The sequence below is a fragment of the Diadema antillarum genome, unplaced genomic scaffold (genome assembly GCF_040938485.1).
Source record: "Diadema antillarum isolate AM-2024a unplaced genomic scaffold, OU_Dant_1.0 scf00000131, whole genome shotgun sequence".
Classification (NCBI taxonomy): domain Eukaryota; kingdom Metazoa; phylum Echinodermata; class Echinoidea; order Diadematoida; family Diadematidae; genus Diadema; species Diadema antillarum.
The window spans coordinates 2389323-2410512 of record NW_027271020.1 but is presented as its reverse complement, the minus strand read 5'-3'; the positions used below and the strand labels follow the sequence as shown (position 1 = coordinate 2410512).

General features: G+C 38.4%; 1 protein-coding gene across 1 annotated transcript; it reads right to left on the bottom strand.

Moving 5' to 3' along the window:
• Nucleotides 1–15220: 15220 nt before the first annotated feature.
• LOC139720682 (uncharacterized) lies at nucleotides 15221–20873 on the bottom strand. The gene is made up of 4 exons (XM_071632039.1): nucleotides 18254–20873; nucleotides 17339–17488; nucleotides 16463–16678; nucleotides 15221–15558 (listed from the first exon to the last, which is right to left on the bottom strand). Exons 1-4 carry the CDS (start codon nucleotides 20823–20825, stop codon nucleotides 15251–15253), a joined length of 3246 nt encoding a protein of 1081 aa, XP_071488140.1. The 5' UTR covers nucleotides 20826–20873; the 3' UTR covers nucleotides 15221–15250.
• Between the last annotated feature and the right edge of the window lie 317 nt (nucleotides 20874–21190).

The window sequence follows — 21190 nt, the reverse complement described above, 5'->3', positions numbered from 1 at the left end:
ATGTCCCTTTGTCAAGCTAGTCAACAATTAAGCCAGCCCACAGCAAGCAGGCACACAACAAGAACACACCAAACTCAGGAGCTCCATGGAATAGAGCCAGCCATGCTAAGGACTGCTGCAGTTTTTGCAGGGAGGAAAGTGTGCAGATTTGAATTATAGAAATGATTTATTAACTGCCTGCCTAACACTAGAACTTGTATCCCATTTGGTATCAAAAAACTTCAAGTGCAAGCTATGTACATATGTAATATTAAGGAGCTGGCAATTGCACCCTCACATTTAGCAACATCTGGTATAGGTGCAACTGAGGATGCTCAAACATAGAATGAATTGGAAAGTACATTTTGGTGGCTCATCTGGAAATTTGTGATGAAATCTTTGTAAAGGTCATTAATCAAAGTGTACCTGAATTTTTTTCAATATTGGGTATTGACATTCTTTTCATGTGTAGGTTGAACACAAAGTAACTCAGATGCAGTCTGCAGTCGTCCACATTATCCAGATAATGTAACGTAACACTTTCACAACTGGTTCAGGGATTCCAGTATGGATCCCGTGTCATGTCATTGCAATTATCTCAATCTCGCATCTCGCCTCACTCTCTATCATTCCAGTAGAGTCAACTCAGACGCTGATTAATTCATACAGCACTGGTGATGTACCTTACCGTTTCAATTTCAAGTTTATTCTTCCGATCTCCCCTGCTCGGTATCAGACACATTGACAGTTCCCCACTGCATACTCCCTGCCAGCTCTCCTCTTCTAGTCACACCCTAGCCCTTGGCCTTCTGCCTCCAGTCTAATGTCCACTTTTGAATTTTGCACTGCGCGAGCCGGCCAGCCAAGCTGCTGATCTAGAGATGATTAATATTAGCTAGCACAGGTATGGCCAATGACATCTGAGGTCCATGTTATCTCCAGCTTAGGTCACATGTTCATCAAAAAAAAAAATATTCAAGAACACCTGTCGTCACCTTCCTAAATGCTTAGAAACAGCATATGTGACCCGCGACAACGGTTTCAGGCAAAAGTCGCAAGAGCAAATTCCCTCCTAGGCGGGGTACAAAGATTTTGACCATTATTTTTGTCGATTTAGGTTTTATGCAGAAATCGAATCTTTGATATGTTTTCTACATCTACACTAAATTTCATAGCATATGACTAGGTTTTTCCTATCGAAAATGGAATTTTAAGCACCCTACAAAGTGTATGTTGGATCGCACTCGTCAGTTTCGAGCTTCTTTCGAACGCCGTGCTAATATCCCCAGTGTTGCTACGGTGCAGGGTCTCGCATGCGATTGGCTGGTGCGTCGCATACATTAAATTTTACATTATTCGGCTTTCGGAGACACCAGTTGCAGCGTTTGGGGAATGCTTTGTCCACGCGTGCACGATTACATGCTCCATTGCTCTTGCTATAGTGGTTTATATACGCTCGCTCTGTAGTGCGTGCTCTTCGTTTGGCTTTCTATCCAAACTATTCTACCGCAATGTTCGACAACGGAAGTGAAACAAAAATCATGTAGCATGACATAATCGCGTGAAAAGAAAACTAGATATTCACAAATTTGTCTACTTGTACATGTAGTAAAAATTATGACAGCAGACTGACTCAATGGAATTAGATGAGAGGAAAGGAGCGGTCACATTTGACTATATATTCAAATACTACACGTCAAGATCGCACCAAACTAACGAGTCGTGTGTTTATTTGTTTGTTTGTTTTAATTTAATTAGCACCACCGAACAAAGCAACATATGCATGTCTTGTAAAAGCAAAACAAACAGGAAGCGTGACCCTTGCCAGCACTAGCAATTGTCTGCCTTGGACATGCACACGGTCATGGCGTGTGGATGCCATTGCGTAATGCGTGCACCATACACATGTACATGTGCACCATGCTTGCAATTATCGTATTCGCCATCTTGAAAGATGTACTGTAAACAAACCCGAGCAAAACGCATTGTTTTTTGGCTCCATACGCTGAACTCCGAGGAAGGTGCCCGGGAAATTTGACTCTCTCAGTGAGCCAATCAGAAGGCGATGTGGTTGCTAGAGGCGGAGCTTAACATCGATTGGCACCATCGTACGGATGGGTGATTATCCCCTCGCATCGCCGCTCGGACATTGTCTTTGAGAAAGAGGTGAATCTTCAAAGCCTGTTTTCTCGCAATTTTGTCAGGCGAACAACTTAAAAAGTGCATTTTATTTCTCTTTCTATGCCCACTAATGGTGCCGAAGAATACAAGTGTTTTATATCAATGCAAAGCTTAGGAAATGGGCAATGTGATTTAGTGAAAAAATGAATTTTCAAAATTCCCGACTTTTGCCTGAAACCGTTGTCGCCGGTCACATATGTTTTGATAATCAAATTGTTGTCAGTGAAAATTTTCTACTTTTGTATATTATCATGTTAAATGCATTCTACACAAATGTAAGATAATTTGATGGATAAAAACCACTGTAAGAGATCTTTAAGAAACCCATTAATAAGCGACTATGCCATTATTCCCTGTTGACAAATGAAATCGTGAAAGCCTGCACTGATGCTGTGTGATTGTGGCTCACTCTTATCCCGTCTCCAACATCTGTGCATTGTTGAACTCCACTTGCAAAGAAGGTGGATCCAGTGTCTTTTGATTTTGTTGGTTTTTCAAAGTCTGCAGCATCCTGGTGTTGACTCTGTAGGCATTGAAAAGAAGGTCTGATTTTTTTTTTCTTGTAGGTCACTGCACATTGAGACGGATGTTGAAAGATTAACAATAAAAGTACTCTGTAGCATTTTCATCTGCAGCATCTGCAAACTCACCCATCCAAAACAGGTGCCCTATTTCCTTATTATATGTTGTTCATTTTCAGAATGCAAGGTCTATGATCATTTGTGTAAAGGTTATGAAATTCGAGAAATGATACCCTTGTATTCCATCTCACCACTGTACAATGTACATGCAAAGGAAGACTTAGGAAACAGTGGTTAGGAAGGAGATGGTACTGGAAAAGGGAGCAGGATTTGGGTGTTGATTCCCCCCTCTCCCCAATCCATCTTGTAGGCCACCTTGTTGAGGAAATCCTATGTGTAGGATGTATCCCAAGGAGTCTGCCGACAGGACACTAACAGCCTTTAAGTACTAATCAATGCCATGGATATCAGACTTGGCTTCTTTTCATCAATGTAACATGTAGGTGTTTATTTCATTTCCTCCTGATAACTTTCAATTGCTTGTAAATTGATTTTTCCACGACAAGGATTTTAGAGATGCTGAAATCCATTTTTGTAGCTCTGGTACCCAAAGGGTGCTCAAGAAAGATACCGGAAAGTTTTGAAACCTTGAATGCTACGATTTGCAGTCTCTTCTGAGATACATGCCTCATGGAGCTCCTTAGCAAGAGAGATGACATTGGGTTTAGCAGTGAGGTGACATCTCGATGAAGCCCTTTACACCTTTACCTTTTTATCGACATTCACCAGTATGTGACGTAGCTGCTCCACAGATCTTGTAACACTCTTCTGAGTAACTTTCCCACAAAGTCCTTGGCAGTTTTCCTGAAGTGCCCTGTTGCGATGCTCAAATGCACAATCAACCTCTACGTTGCATTTCATTTCACCAGTTGTGTTGACAAAGCGGTTCCAAGTTAGCTCATATGATAGCCTTGGTGTGAGAAAGCACTTAACCTGAGCTAAAAGTCTAAGAATCTGTAAGCTGTGTTTTTGCTTTTTAGCTGCCGTAGTTGAAATGCAAATTTAAAGCAATATCTTGTGGAGTCGGATGATGTGATCACCATCTCCCATCTGCTTGGCATCATTAAAGTCAAGTGCAACCATTCCTAGGCCCAATGCACAAGGACAATAGTTCAAAATGTGATCTGAGTCACCCGATTGCAGTTCCGTCAGCCCCTTGCTGCTTTCGTTCTCCGTCTCCATGCTGTCAGCTTGCCTCAATAAATCATCCTCATGCTCGATTGTTTCCATGTCTGGGGATGTTTTCTCTGAACCCAAATTTGAAAAGTATTTCAAAATCTTTGGTGTGTCCTTCTCTTTCTCAAACTGTCTGTTCGTGGCATTCATTTTGATGAATTTACTGAGTCTTTTCACAAAGCAAATAAAACACGAGTGATTAGTAACAGGACACCGTCTAGAGTCATTTTGGCTTTTTAGCTGCCTTGAAATAAAAAAGCAGTCTCTTAAGGAGTCAGATGATTCAATCACCATCTCCCATCTGCCTGGCATCATTGAAGTCGTAAGTGCAACCGTTCCTAGGCCCAATGCACATCGAGAATAGTTCAAAATGTGGTCTTCGATTGCATTCTGTGTTGGTGCTGTAGCACTATTTGAGAGAACATCCACACCAGAGTGTTTGTGTCTTCAAATGATTCATCAGCATTTTTCTTGATGCATACTTCTTACTGCAGTGTGGGAATATCCATGACTGGACTGCAGGAATCATTTCGCTTTCCCTTGGAAACATGTATGAATCCACGAAAGATGACATTACTAGATCTGCATAGTGCTTGTAACTGTGATGAGTTTTGAGGGAGAATGCATTTTTGGTTTGATCTCCTTCCACATCTTCCAGCCCAAAGAAATCCAATGCTGCAGCAAGGACAAATGCCTATGTGTACTTTTCTAGTAGATCATGTGATATGCAGCATTGATGTTCTTCATTTGGTCGATTGTGACATTTCGGGCTTCTAAGAAATTCCTCGCAGAGTACAATGATCCTTTGTCTCCTGCAGAAGAGGGGTCATAGAGATGCTTCCATATGACCTATAGAGAAATTAGAAAAAAAGAGGGGATAACAGATTACTATAAAAGAACATGACTGGAACTATAAAGATCTTAAAAAAGTGATGAAAAGCATTGTTGTTCTACATGCATCCACATCTATGTAGAAACAACAAAAACTTTTCAGAAGAACAGGCACAATTCAGGAACATTTACCAATGATCTCAACACTCCAGAGCACTTTACATACAGAGTGCTTTCTCCCAAAAGGCACCATCACTAGAAATACAGCCTTCTCCACTGGAGCATTTTTTGTAATCATCAACAGTCCTCCTTGACACTTTGCCTCCAGACCATTTTTCAAAACAACCAGCTGGGCCAGAAGAACTCAATCTACACGTTCGCTCTATACACATGGAGGACTTCTTGAGTTAGTCTCAATTTCTACTTCTTCCTTGGTTGCCTTAACCACATTCTTCAAGTGCTGTGCAAATTTCTTGCACTGTCTGTCTGTGGCGGCACTTTGGGATTATTTCACCTTCCTCGCTGTAGGAGCATGGTGGCTCACTCTGCTTTCAACATCCAAGTCATGGAGGGTCAAGAATGACAGCCTTCTTTGAATTATTTCTCTGGCATTGTTTGGTCCTGAGCTTAGGTATCTGCCACTCTTGCTAGTGAAATGACATCTTCTGGTATCCTTTTGCAGCTTGCTGCCGAGTGCCCTTATCACTATTTTCCTACATTTCCCTCATTTTGGTGTCCATCGCCTTCCATGGTCTCTCAGTGTTCTATGTATTCCTGTTCTCCATGTCAGTTTGATAGTTGTCAGAGGTACTGAACCACTTTAATAATTTTGTTTGAAATGGTACATTATACAGAACAAGCCATCTCACAGGTAGCAATTATAGTCATCGGGAAAGTGAACCAATTTAAAACCAATCTTTTCATAATTCACCACTTTTCTCTATTTTTTCCATCATAAGATCGTATGAAGATGATGACTATCACAATGTCAAAGTACTGTCTGTACCACTCTCAATCTTCTTCCTGATGGGAACTGGGCTTGCATATTGGCTACCTGAATGCCTGTGGAAACATGCTGTTAAACGTGATTACACTGCAATTAATTTGAAATATCCATGATAACTCTTTTTATAATGCTCAAGAGAAGACATGTGGACATAAACCTTACTAATAACTTTAAGCTCACCTTGACACCACAATAGCCTGCTTTGGCTTTGGTCAGCACAGTGGTTTCCGACATATTCCACCAATGCCACCTTCTCACCTTGGCTGAAATCTGAGTTTTTTTCTCTTTTCTGTATATAATTAAAAAGGAAGTAAGTTGTTTGTATATATCAATAATGACATGAATTACTAATAATATTAGCTAATTGTGCAAACCATCTGTCAACTTAAGCATAATCCCACTACTGTTGCATATCATAACTTGTATGGGTTTCTACTACACGTAATGTACCGCTCATAAAGTACGTGTATACAGAAATTAATTCTGTTCTTGATTTCAAACAATGTCTTCAAATACGTAGACTCTAACTGAGTAGCTTTCGTGTTGGATGACAAAGACAATGCAAAATGACAAAATAACATCTTTATTTTTTTGATATAACAAGAAATTTTGCTATGTCAAATGGTTTCCCTCTATCATACTGCATGGTTATATCATTAATTGCTTCTTGACAACATGAAATCACAGTTTCACGTTATCGCCAAATTTATTCATAAAAAAAGACATGTCAGAAAGGTGTTTAGTGTCTACTTTTTCAAAGTAGGTTTCATTTACGTGGATGACTAATTTTTTCCCAAATCAATTATGCAGGAAATTGAGCATTTTCAATCCAACTTTAACCTTAAGTTTGCCATTTGTCACTATGGCCAGTAATTCCTTAAAAAAAAAAAATAGCAGGTATTTTCCAGTTTTCAGAACAATACACTGAAGTTTCCAAATCAATCCAGATACAATTTCAGGGTAAGAAACTATAACTTATCATGACTTTAAAGTGCATGCATTTCCTTACAACTTACCATGATGTTTTTCCATAAATTTTTGACATTTGCTCTTTTTTTTTTGGATTTTCTAAAGGCAATTATGCCCACGGCTCAAATTCCCATATTTCTAACTGAACACTATTCTGAAGTAATTCAAGCGGGAATAATGTCGTGTTTCAGACTTTAATCACAGAAACATTTACTTCTTGTTATTTTCTGTACAAGATCAATGGACAATTGTAAGGGTATGACATGGTAAAGCTCATGCAATTTTAAATTCATACTCAATATACAAGAGCTGTTTTGGAGAAAATATCAAAACTTTGAAATGTCCTAACTTGCTTATTTTCATTCAGCTTCAGTCAAATTTTTACCATTAGACTCTTAAAATCTTAATCTTTCTTATCAGACCAACTTATATGTGTACTGCATTTCCTATTTAAGACTTAATGAATCAGACAATAATACAGTATATGTACCATATGTCCCCCCCAAAAAATGTAACGGTACACTCCGCAATGATAACGTTAAAAATAGCAAATCAATCCAAATACAATTCCAGGATACAGAACTATAAAAACTCATTGCCAACATCTTACAGAAAACCCCTTTTGATTTGCTTCAGTGATCAAAGAGAAATAAGGAATTTTGTAGAGCATGTCAAGAGTCTCTTCCCTCAAAGTTCTGTGTATTGTGTTCACACTAAGATCATCCAAGTGCTAAACTTGGAAGACTCATGACACGCTTTACAACAATCCACATTTCTCTGTGACTGCTTAACCAAATGGAATGGGGTCTTCTGCAAAGTAGAGCTAAGATGTTATATTTTAAGACCCTGAAGTAGCATTTAGACAATTTAATCATATTGGATTTATTAATGCAAAAATCTGATTGTATTTTTTTTTTGGGGGGGGGGGGAATACTGTATATCATTTGAATTTCAAGTGATTGTGGTTGACATTCTGAAATGAGGATGAATGGTTTGGATGGTTTGTAAATTTTGCCCTATGAGTGTCATTTCCTGAGTAAAGAGGATGATGAAGAAATTATACATACCCTCAATATCCTGGAATCGTGGGTGCTACCCGGCCATCGTGCCACCACATTGGTTAACTTGTAGGAACTGTCACACATCAGTTGAACATTAATGGAGTAGTTTCCTTTTCTGTTGACGAAAACATACTCATCAAGTCCTAGGGGGGCGCCGTGCAATCCCACATGAGTGCCATCTACGGTACTCACCACATTCGGAAAGCCGGAGAGCTGAAAAAATCTTATTTGGCTCTGCCTAACCTCTTCCACGGTCGTGGGAAAGCGAATCACCTGAAATGAAAATGTAATAAATCCAGAATAGAGTTTATGTATTTAATAATTGTGCTCGAAGGTCAAATTATATTGACATGGGTTGAGAAAACTAACTGAGCCTGTTATTTTGCAGTGTTCCAACACATTATTTTGTTATTTTAAATTTCACAATTACCATTCATAGTTTAGATATGATTACATTAATGATAATGGCAAAACTGTTATTACATTGGTGGTAATGGCAATACAAACAGATGTGTAATTGCTTGATGTAGTTTCAGATTAAGGGAAGTAGGGATCAATGCTGTTAAATAGCTAGCATTTTTTTTTTCTTGATGTTCATGCCCAACTTATTCATTCACAGACCCACTTGTTACCACACAGAACACATGCACTTGTCAGCAAAGCAAACAGAAATGCGAACACATGGTTTTCTGTATGTTTTTTTTTTTTTTTTTTTTTTCTTTAAGAGCGGATGTCATTTCTATCTTAGAGTGGGGAAATATAACCCTAGCAATGCAGTTAGGGGTAATATGGGTTGGATGCCCCCTTTTTGTTGCCAGTTTTGTCAACCTCATTTTTAATGTGCGCTAACAATTATATTCCCACAACTGAATAATGTACACCTTCATGCTTTGTCTAGCCCAACGTTTTCTCTTTCTTTAATTAAATGATTTGCTAATGTCTGTATATATGCATATATATATATTTTTTTTTTTTAGATTTATATATATATTTTTAAATAATATATTTGACATATAATTATCACTCATAGGCCTCTTCAGGCCAGCCGCTCATGTGACAGGTGTTACCTTTTTTTTAAAATAAACAAATAATAAAGTTAACTATGATCTATACAAGAGAAAGGTGTGAAGTTGTTGTACATGTAACAGTGTTCCTTCAATTTTTTTTTTATATTAATATTTATTTCATCCCAAGTACTCTTCAATATTTTCTCTGTATATATTTTTTAATATCAGGGATGAGGTCAAGCTGGTTCCCATGTGGTTATATACATTCTAGAAAGGCAAACACATTTGGTATACACATTGCCAATCCCAAGGACACTCAATATACAGTAATGCTAGCCAACAATGAATGTAAATAATTGTACTGATTAAGTTTGAACTGAAAAAAAAAAAATGACACAGTTAATGTTGGGATTCAAAGTGTATTTGAGTTCTACATGTACGGTACTTAATACTTTTCAGTCTCACAGACTATTAAATGCAATGAAGTAAACTGTGCATCCAAAACGACCTTTACTTTATAGTACATAGTAAAACACTGATGATAGTTTACCATGCAAAACTATTGACATTTTGATGCAGGGTGGGTGGGAGTTGGGGCTAGATTGTGACCTTGTACTGTATGCAAATAAAGTTCAAAGTTCACAAAGCACTGTGCGGAAGTGACGATTCACCAAAGAGATGTACTGTGCTAGCTACATGTAGCTGTGGATACAATCCACGGTACGTGTATTGACAACGTGTAAACAACTAATGTGCACGTGCGTGCATTGCTGCTGTACGTTCACTCAATCAACTTCCTGGGACGATAAATTCTGGTGAGCTACGTATTACAAGCTGAGCTAACAGGATAAAGGAGAGACGAGATTGAGGATGGACTACAGTTGATATTGTACTTGTTATTCTGAGGTAAAACATCTTAACTTCATCATCAGTTCTCTCTCAGGGTGCAGTTATCAATTTGAGAAAGTTACTTTGAGTTCGTCCCCTGGCTGGCTGGGCTGACGGAGCTGAGCCCACTCGCTTACCCAGGCCAACTACTACTACAGTGTACACAGATACATAGATTGACATACTGTCCCAGGGAGGTTCCTCTCACCTCCCTGACTGTACCGATGATCGGCACGTCAACACGATCGCGACCGTGGTGTGGTGGTATGGTGTGCTCGATAGATAGACGCGCAGAAAAGGGCACATGTGGGACTACAGTGAAGCAGCATTCGTGCTGGTCATCTTTTCCCTTAGAAGTACGAGTACTACTAGGTGTATCATATTGTTCGAGAGATAAAAGGTAGTTTGCTACGTACGATATAATTGAATTTATGAATATAGCATCATGCTGCATGATGTTTGCATTGAGTTTGCCAACTTTGACGTCAGTTCGGCGCATACATTCTGGCGTTGATATTACTCTCTACTCTAGCCTAGTAGTAGGCCATGCCATCGCCGCCCGGCCCGCCCGCCCGGCCCGCCCGCCCGGGCATCGGCGAAGGGTTACCTACGCAACAACGTACTGCACCTGTGGCCAGTGGAGTATGTATCATACTCCATAGGCAGTAGTCTTAATGATAGAATAGAGTATGGTAGACCTCTGTAGACAAATTTGATTGTGAAATTAATCATATTTTTTTTCTTACCTCGTCCCGGATGTCGCAAAGTGCCAAAGAGACTCTTCTAATTGTTCTTGATGTTGTAGATTTGTGGATGCCATGGATGCAACTTGTTGCATCCATGACAGAGCCACCTGCATAGAAGCGAAGTGCTGTGAACACTTGAAGGCTAGGTGGAATTGCCTGGTTCCTTCGTGTTCGATGTTCTAGTCTCTCCGTTATACGGTCGATTATAGACAGGCATCCATGCCTGCTGAACCTGTACACCTTGAGCATTTGCTCGTCGGTGTACAGGTCCAGAGGATGCCTCCTATCTCGGAAAATCCGCTCTCTTCTCCTAGCACGGCTTCTCCTAATATGGCTGCCATGATGGAATGACATGGAAAGCGCAGTTTTTGCTGACTTACCACACCCCTGAGAACTATGGTAAAGTTACCGCTGTTTTTGGAAGTCTTACCTTCAAAAAATCAGTGGTAACTTTTTATTCAACGGAAAGTTACCGCTGATTTGTGACTTACCGCTGATTTGTGACTTACCATTGAAATTTTAGACTTCCCGCAGCGGTAACTGTTTTATGCAACGGGGCACAGGCTCTTTAGAGGGTGTGGGTGTGGGAAAGTTAGGAAAGACTTCCATTTCCTGTGCAGATGGTGCTGGGCGGTTGTGAATGCAGTGATGATAGTGGTGTGAGGTGCACTGTGACAAGATGATCATTTCCAGACGTTTGTCCATGTGTCTCCCTATGAACTCCTGGCAGAAGGGACCGTTCTGAAATTTTGTGACTGATCCATTCAGTGCTTTCTTCACTGAGCTGAAGTCACATTTGTAGTGCTGTGGTAGTGCTTCACTCTTTTTAATGTTCCAGACTGCTCCGGGAAGTCATCCCTTATCCTGGTCACAGCACAGGCTGGTATCACTCTTGGCACTCCTTTGCCCAGACGGTTGTGTACAAGATAGGTGAAGAGAGTATAGGCTGCAAACCTTGACGGCCTGTAGTTGTGGCAGGAAAAAAATAAGACAATAAACAAAATCAATAATGCTATCAATTTCTTTCATGATTTAACTTTTCTCTAACATATCTAAAGTAAGCTTTAAAAATTACAGTAATGTTGCGTGCATGACGACAAAGCACAAAAATGCATGTTGGAAATAGTTCCATACAGCCAACGTATGTACCCTCCACTAACTTACATGTAGGCTACAGATGTACATTGTATACAGTGTGTTGGACTCCGGGGTTCCACATTACCCGAGGAGTATAGGACACCGAGATCAATGTTACCCTAACCCTAACCGTAAACTCTAAAATAAGTAGCCCTACCCCCCCCCCCCCCAAAAAAAAAAAAAAAAAAAAAAATTGAATTCAATATTACATAGACATATGGGTCATTCCATGAAGTTGGGTACACAAAGTGTGACATGAGGCTCAAAATTTCAAAACTAATGCAGAGCTTAGTTATTGTCATCTCAAGAAACATAGATACATGGAGTATATCAAACAAACTATTAGAAGTTTGAATCTTGCAGCGTAGCCACTACACATCATCACACATTCAAGATAACGCCCACTTGTTTCACATGTAACAGGGACACCAACCTTCCAATTTGATCTGAAGAAAATCTGCTTTTTCTCTTAGTTTGCCACAAGATATTTATAAATCAAGAAATATTTGGAAAGTATGTTGTGACTCTTTCCACACCAGCAACAGCAAAAAATACCAATCGAAAGTTAAAAATTTTAAAAATCCTACAACATTTTCTTATTAGAAAGGTCTGCAGACAGTTTTAGGGGTCAATTTTGAAATTCAATCTTAATGTAAATATATCTTTGAAATGCTGCACAACTAATACTGGAAACAGGGTGAAGTATAAGAGGACATGCTAATGCCTAAATAGGATCAGAAAGTGAAAAGGTTAACAAATACAAAAAGACTCTATTTTCCCAAAACCTTGTTTGAGGTTTCACATGTAACGATTACACAAAGATTCCGGTGTCCTGTTACATGTGAAACACTGAAACATAGTCCTTTTTGTTAATATTCTTTGAAATGAAGCATGAATAATTCAGGAAATATGGTGAGCCATAGGGGGACATGCTAATGTTTATAAGATCAGAAAATAAATATGCAAAATGACATACAAAAATGACTACTTTGCCCAAAACTTCATTTACGGTTTCACATGTAACAATTACACAGATTTTCTGGTGTCCTGTTACATGTGAAACACTAAAATAGTGTCCTATTTGTTAATATTCTTTTAAATGTAGCATGAATAATAAAGGAAATAGAGTGAAGCATAAGAGGACAGGTTGATGTTTAAATAAGATCGGAGAGTAAAGATGCGGACATACAGAAAATGACTATTTGCCCAAACTTCATTTTAAGGTTTCACAGGTAACAATTACACAGAGATTATGGTGTCCTGTTACATGTGAAACAATAAATTTGTCTCTCGATTTATAAGACTTTCAACATTTTTAAATTTCAAGTAATGACTGAGAATAATTATATAAAGATATATATAAGAATTTTATTCTTATAATTATAATGTATTTGTCCCAAAGTTTATTTGGTGGTTTCACATGTAACAAAGACACCAAGATACCGGTGTCCCGTTACATGTGAAACACTAAAATAGTGTCCTATTTGTTAATATTCTTTTAAATGTAGCATGAATAATAAAGGAAATAGAGTGAAGCATAAGAGGACAGGTTAATGTTTAAATAAGATCGGAGAGTAAAGATGCGGACACATATACAAAATGACTATTTGCCCAAACTTCATTTTAAGGTTTCACATGTAACAATTACACAAAGATTCTGGTGTCCTGTTACATGTGAAACAATAAATTTGTCTTTCGATTTATCAGACTTTCAACATTTTTAAATTTCAAGTAATGACTGAGAATAATTATATAAAGATATATATAAGAATTTTATTCTTATAATCATAATGTATTTGTCCCAAAGTTTATTTGGTGGTTTCACATGTAACAAAGACACCAAGATACCGGCGTCCTGTTACACGTGAAACATCAAATTGCTAGTTTTACTCAAATAATGCATGTATCTCATTATTTTTGTTTGATTTTCTTCAAGAACAGCTTTTAATTGAACAAAAATAAGCAATCACATGGATAATTTTAATTAATTACAATCGTTTACCCTTCTTTGAAAGATTATCTTTCCTCCTACACAATGTACAGATTACAGAAAACTTGATGCATGTAGTCTGGGTAGGCTCAAATTTAATGTGCATGCCTATCACAATGACATATTGAACGACAGAATTATAATTTTATTCATTAATTCAAAATGAAATTCCCAATATCTTCAGATTTTGTTACAACTCATATTCACATTTTCTTGCATGTTACCTTACTAATATTTTTGGCACTCCAGTTCTTGTATTGGTTTATCAATGCGTTTTCAAGTTACAGTGACTTTTATATTTACATCCATATTCTTGCATGTACATTATATTGATACTATTTTATTACAATACTTTTAATTTTAGTCACATAGTGCCTGCATTTTGCTTTTGTTCAAGTTTTGAAGTTATTACAGGAATTCTAACTTTGAATTTCTTTGCCATCACCGTTGTGATGAACACTACATTTTTTAATACAGGGGAATCTTGTTATAAAGAACAGTAGAACACTGATCTGACGAACTCCACTACTACAATGTAATCTTTCTTGTCCCACTTCTTTGTATTCTTTTGTGTTACTAGTAGAACATATTTACAATATAACACACTAATTTATATGGTCTTAAGGACCTCACTATAATGAAGTTCCCTATACTCATAATACTTATGTATAATAGCCCTGATACTATCAAGGATTCAATACAGCAATCTAACTTTGATGGTCCCAAGAAATTTAAGAATCTTGTTCTCGGTTCCCCTGTATTGTTAACTTGTGTCATTCTATTTAGTATTAAAGTAATGTCACATAAAAACTTGATTTCTGATTAGCATACAAATATCAATTCTATTAAATGAATTAAAAATTAAGTTCCTAAACCATGAATTATAACAATATCTTGTTGATTTAAGATTTTCCTGTTTCTCATGAGTTGTCAACAGTTTTTTATATGAGCATGTGTGTTTGTTTTTCAATCAATGTTTTGATTCAGAATTCAAACTTCATTTTTCACATGAAAAATTCCAAATAACCCATACTTTCATTTGCATTTTGTTCTAGTTGAGGCCACATGCTACTAGCTCCTCAGCTGATGACTGCAGCGCAGTCCTGCACGTCTACACTAGTGCTGTAGTAAAAAGGTTAACAAAGCAGTAACCAAACCGTCTTTGGTCAAAATGGTTTGGGTTTGGATAACTGTTTTGATTCTCATTATGTTCTGAAAATATTATTACAAATAGAATTACGAGTAAAATTATCACTATAAATATTACCTGCAAAATAATGAAGGAATATGTACAACCTGTATAAAAATTTGTACATTATATGACCGAAACACAACCATATTTTTGAAGTAGGTTAACTGGGTTTTAAAATAACCGAATACTACAGCACTAAGACTCTACACTGAATGATGTGCAGGAGATCCTGGCCAGTAGTGCCTCATAACATAAAAGGATCGAAACAGCTTCGGCATTTGCTAATTTTAATATCTTTCATGGGAAGAATGAAAAAAGGCAAACATACAATGGAATGAGATACGGAAGGTGAATTTTCACCATTAAACATTGTATTTTATTCCTTACATATACTCTTCCAATAAAACATTGTAGAAAATTTGAAGAATGCCAAAGCTGTCCTGAGGCTGTTTTAATTCACATATACTTGTTCCTGTTCTAAAATGCAGCATCCTGTCCTACTAATCCTATTCTTCAAGATTGATGAATGTGTCGATTCTAGTTGCCAGTGAACGAAAAGTGTTTTCTTCAAATCCAAGATGTCTTGAGGACACAGGAATTGGTGGAGAGGGGAAGATGGCAAAGATCCCAGTTCTCCGAATCCAGTCTTGCTCCGGTTTGTCTGGCCAAGAGTACTTGTTATCACCCTTATTGAGTAAGAAGTTGATATGTGCATCTTCTCCTTTCAGCTCCAGGACTTCTCCGACCCACCACGTCTTACCATATACAACGGCAACAAAATCCCCAGTTTGAAGGTCCTGAGTTTGGCGATAAGCTGTATATATGAATAAAGATAAAATATCTAAAATTATAAAGTAACAATGCTTTTGCAAAATAGAAGAAAACTGTCACCAATAGACAATTCTCAGATAACCAGTACTGCACGTAACATAATCAGTAAAAGGATCTCCAGTGATCTTTAATATGAAAGAAGACATACATCCTCCTGCATTCAGACATAGTTATTCTGAAAGAGAATTTTGATCCACAGAAAAACTCATTTGAACAGAATTGAACTGGTATGTCTCTCCATAAATCTTGTAACAGCCTCCCTAAATATGCATAAAGTGGAGGTGTGATTAACTTGTTGGGAAAAAAATATCCCTTCACATGTACATAATATATTGCATGTGCAATTGGGTATATTAACTTTAAACATAAATAACACAGACATTTTGGGACTAGAATTGGGTGCAGGTGAGCATGTGTCCCACGTGTGTGTTCATGCTGACTCCATGCTGTAAGTGCACGTGGATACATACGCATTGCAGTGGGTGAGGTCACTGAGGTGTTTAAGTGCACATCAGTATTTTGGTGTGGGTGGACTTAAGCGTTAAAAATGGGGACATTTGCAGGTGTGTGTTCATTTGTGAGGTATGTATAAATGTGTGTGTGTGCGCATGTGTTTGGGTTCATGCTGGTGGGGTTCCAATCCATGTGCGCTATGATTGTTAAAACCTAAATTGCCAAGAACATCAATACATGTGCAGGGACCAATTTCAATGATTAGAACAAGTAAAATCTTAAGTACATTTGTTAACATTATACCACTTGCCATTTTTTTCCTTTGTATATCAGAAAATTTGAAATGATTTCTATGCTTCAGTGCATGATAGTAAATTATTTGAATCTTGAATTGAACTTTGAAAGTTGAGATGTAAAAAATAATTTTTACAAACCTGTAACATGAACCCGAGTGCCAGCAGTAGATGGCGAGTGAGAAGTAGGGAGTTCCATGTGAAGCTGTGTGTCACACGTTGACGAGTGAGAGGTTTGGTCTTCAACATGAAGCTCAGTACCAGTAGACAGCAAGTTAGAAGTTGGGACTTCAACGGGAAGCTGTCTGTCAGACGTAGAAGGCGGGTGGGAAGTTGGAACACCTATGACCACGTTATCTGTGAAAGTTGAAGATTATACATAAAAAAGACCTTAATGGTAGACAATGACTTTTGCATGAAATTTGTCAGAATTAGTGGGAACACTACAGTATTCAAGCAGACAATATTGTGAAACCTCTGTGCAACTTTATTTATGGAGTTAAGTTGAAAACTATGATTCAAATTATTTTGGTATATTTATTATAAGGCCTTACATTTATTCTAGACTTAGTCTACCTTTTACAGACCTGTTTGATCGATTGATCATGTTCATGGTATATTTTATCACTAAAAATACAGCAAAAAGAAATAAGTGAATTCTTTACTATGACATTCGTATACCTACTGACATTATTATTTGGATTTTAAGTATTATATTACAGTCCCCGAACGATAAATGCACTGTTGTTGCTTGAATGCCGACTACACTACAACTGTTATCTTTTGAATTCTACACAACTTTTGATTTCGAAATTTCACAGATATTGCCCAAATACTAATATCTTTGGTTTCAAACAATGATTGGGGCATTTTGTGGGCTCTGCAAAAGGCATTGGCTACCTTAAATGTTTCATCCGAGGGACAAATAAACTGTTTTTCATATCGCCAAAATTAACTCCCTAATATAAAAAAGGGTTGAAGAAAACATAAACAGCGATATTACTGATTTGTACAAACCGGTAACATGCAGTTGTTTCACAGGTGAAGAGGAAGGGGAGGATTCGCTTTCCCAGTAATCATCTGCATCAGTCATGGAAGACGGGCCGTCAGCATCCAAGTCATCATCTGCAACAGTCATGGAAGACGGGTCTTCAGTATCACCTGTATCTGTAAAGAACACCTCACACTTACACAATTTTGCTGTTGTACCACTCTGTAACGAACAAAAACATTGGTCTATCCAAAGAAAAATATGTACAGATAGTGCGCACATATTTAACTCTGTAGTATAGAACAACATTTGGTCATCGTGGCAGCGTATGGCAAGACAATGGTGTAATGTGCAGCAGCAATTCATGAGTTATAAGTTTAAGAACATCTTTCAAAAACCCTGGACTTACAGAAATATATGTTAAAGGCATTGGTTAACAATGAATCCAGTTGAAAAAAATCTGAGCTACATGGTCCCACGTGCTACTAGTAAATCTGATATAGTGTAGAAATGAAGCCCTGCAAAAATTGCTGTGAAAATGATAATTTAAATACTACTGCAAAAATGTAAATTTGCAATGACTGTTTTACGATGCTCAAATTTCCCCATTGGCTATAGTGTTGAATAAACTGTTACTGAAATGGTTCATTCTTTATTCATAGAAATCTGGATAGTGAAGGCAGGATTTTCAAAACTTTTATATTCTTGGCCGTTTATTCATCCACTTGAACATTGTTACACTGCTTAGACATCGCAGTTGTACAATTTTTTAAATCGACCCACAATATTAACCACTGACTTTAAAACAACCAATGAATAAGATGGGTCTGTTTGAAAACTTTCTGCTTGGATCACAAATAACTAGCATTAGTCAATAATACTAAATGAATATATATATTGGCAACCTTCTAGGTAAATATTAAGGTTAATTTAGTTCTTACCATGAGATGTCTCAATCGTAGCAGCAAACAGCTTTTCACTTTTCCAGTCATCTACAGTCCCTCTGCTGTCACACTGCTGATTCCCGAGAACACAGCCTTTACAGAAACAAGACAGGTTCCTTGTCCACAGCCGTCCACTGCTTTCACCCTTTACACAGTGCAGTTGCCTGGTGCCCTTGATGGTCTGGACGTCCTTGTGATCTCTGTTGTGATTCATTTCCTCTACGAAGAACACTTTCCGTTGAAAGTGGAGACATTCGGCTTGGCTTGGTTGTATTGTCAATTCATCTTGGCAGAACTCATATACATCTTTTGCATTGTTCATTACTTTACGCCCAGAACTAATAGCTAATGAAGCTTGTCGTTTCACAACAGCCGTTTCCCCATCGCTCGGACCTTTCCCATGTCTGGCACCAAAATAGTGATGCTCTACTGGAACTTGGTAATGTTGCTGTGCAAGAGCAATGTCCTTGAATGGTCCTCTACTTTTGTATTGGGCTGCACATTGATCTGTAAATCTGATGATCTTGTCAATTTCCATGTTTTGCCGGAGATGCTGTACTGCCTGTGACATGAACTGGTGCACTGCATGATATGTATGTCGATTATCGCCTGTTATGAAGACGAGTGACTCCTGCATTGTCTCATCACATGTTGGACATCTGTGATAGCAAACAATAGGGTGGATTGTGACGTTTGTGTGATACCAATGTGCGCTTTGTATTTCGTCTTGGTACTTGCATACAAAGTTCTCTGCAAAGTCCAAGACCATGACGACCCAGTTGTTTGGCATGTCCTTGGTAAGTGTAGCAAACTGCTGAGATTGCCAAGACGCACTATGCAGATGCTTACTGATAGTGACCGTCTCCCCTTCAAGTTCCTCCAGACATTGAGATACTGTCCCGTCGTTGGTGACAATCTGTTGCTTGGTGATCGTCTTCCCATTCTCGTCCACTCTGACCCGAATCCATTTCTTCCATGTCATATGCTTAGGGCCGTGTTTTTCCACCAGCGGTCTCAGGTAAGATCTCAACAATTTGGGACCACATTCTTTGCATTTCCTCTCGGAGCAATGTCGCATGTACGTCTTCGCTCCTTCAGACTTGGGACACATTGTGACGCGATTCACTGAGTGAACGCCATCAAAGAAGGACTTCATTCCGTAACTGTGTGCTAAATTATTAATTGCTGTTGCCTTCAACTCAATATTTGTGCAGTATTCGCACAAACATGCCCTGAATTTGATTGATCCTTGGAGCTTTACATGATGTGGCCGGAGGCTGTAGAATGTTTTTGCACCTACTTTCATGTCTGGATTCTGTGATTTGAACTTCAAGAACAAAGCCGCCACTGACTGTTGAAGATATCGAATATTTTTCATGGTCTTCATGGATACCATTTTCTTATCAGGCAGGTCGATGGCTGATTCTTCGTAGAACGAGATGACTGCGCTTGCTACCTCTGGGGACAGCTTTCTCTTGTCGTGCATTTGCTTCTTCTTGCTTGCCGAGGAGATGATCTTGCGGCCCATCTGCAAGAGAGCCGATCCTTTTTTCTGAAGTCGGTACTTGCTCAAGATCTTTAGTGATGCAGCAATATTCCTTCTTTTTTCTAGGTCTTTCTTCTTCTTGCTCCTCTTTAGTCTGCCCATTTCCTCACTAATGCTTGATGTCAGGAGATTTTGGACTTCATGATGGGCATCCTCAAGGCCAGTGTGCATTCCTCTCTTCTTCAGTGCTGCACGCTTTTTTGGAGAGGACTTCTGAAATAGATCTATCATCGTAGAAACACACTTTTCTCGGTCTTGTGGCATAACTGCCCTTACTCTCTCCAAACTTTTTCTTCTAGCCGAAGAACTTCTCACGTCACATCCTGCAGATGAGAGTTTCTTGCGAGTGACTTCCAACTCCGCATGTTTCTGATCGAATGCCTCTGCAATTTCTTTCAAACGTTCCTCTTCTTTCTTTAGCTCTGCTTCTCGAGCCTTGAGCTTCTGCGATTCAATCCACATAAGCTTTTCTTTTTCTTTTTTCTGCTTGTATTTCTCTCGTCGCATTGCGTTGTATTGCTCATGTTCTTCTTTTGACATTGCTGCTCGTCTCTCTCGCTTCTTTCTTGCCTGTGCTTGTAATTTTTCTTTTTGCCTTTTGTCTTGAGCTCTGGTGCTAGGTGTTTGTTTCATTTTGTTTGATTGAAGCCGTAGTTGCTCCTCCTTTTTCTTTGCTCTCATTTTCCTCATTCGCAGAGCTGCAGTCGCATTACACCGCTTCTTTTGTTCTAGGAACTTTTCAGACTTTTCCTTCTCTTCAGTGGAGATATTTCTCTTCTTTAAGGTGGACTCCGCTAGGGACATTTCGATCCTCTGTAACTTGTTATATTCCGCAGCTTTTTTCAACAATTTTGTGTATTCTTGTGGGTTGTTGGCCTTCAACTTATGTCGCCACTTTGTTGTTCGGGAAGCAGCTTCATTACTGTTTACTAACTTTACTGTTGACTGTTTTTTTGAGGGCTTCCGGGCCTCCGAATCAATACTACATCGCAACCGAAGATGGAAAGGCTTTTTCTTAGCCATGTCTATCGGTGTTTAACCAGCCTGAACTTGAAGTAATCATAAGTTGGAAGGAGGGGGGGGGGGGGGGGGGGGGGGCTGTAGGGGGGAAAAGACAACATTAAAATTAAAATAAAATTAAAACTGAAATGTAGTTCAAATATGATTTGCAGATTACAATATATATTCTGGCAACCTTCTAGGTAAATATGAACACTACATTTTTTAATACAGGGGAATCTTGTTATAAAGAACAGTAGAACACTGATCTTTATATCGAGTTTCCACTGTACCTCAAATTTATATTGGGTTGTATATTAATGGCATTATTTGAATTGTATTTTGAAGGGTGCCCTCTGCGATTAAATGGTCATTTTTAAACTTAGAAA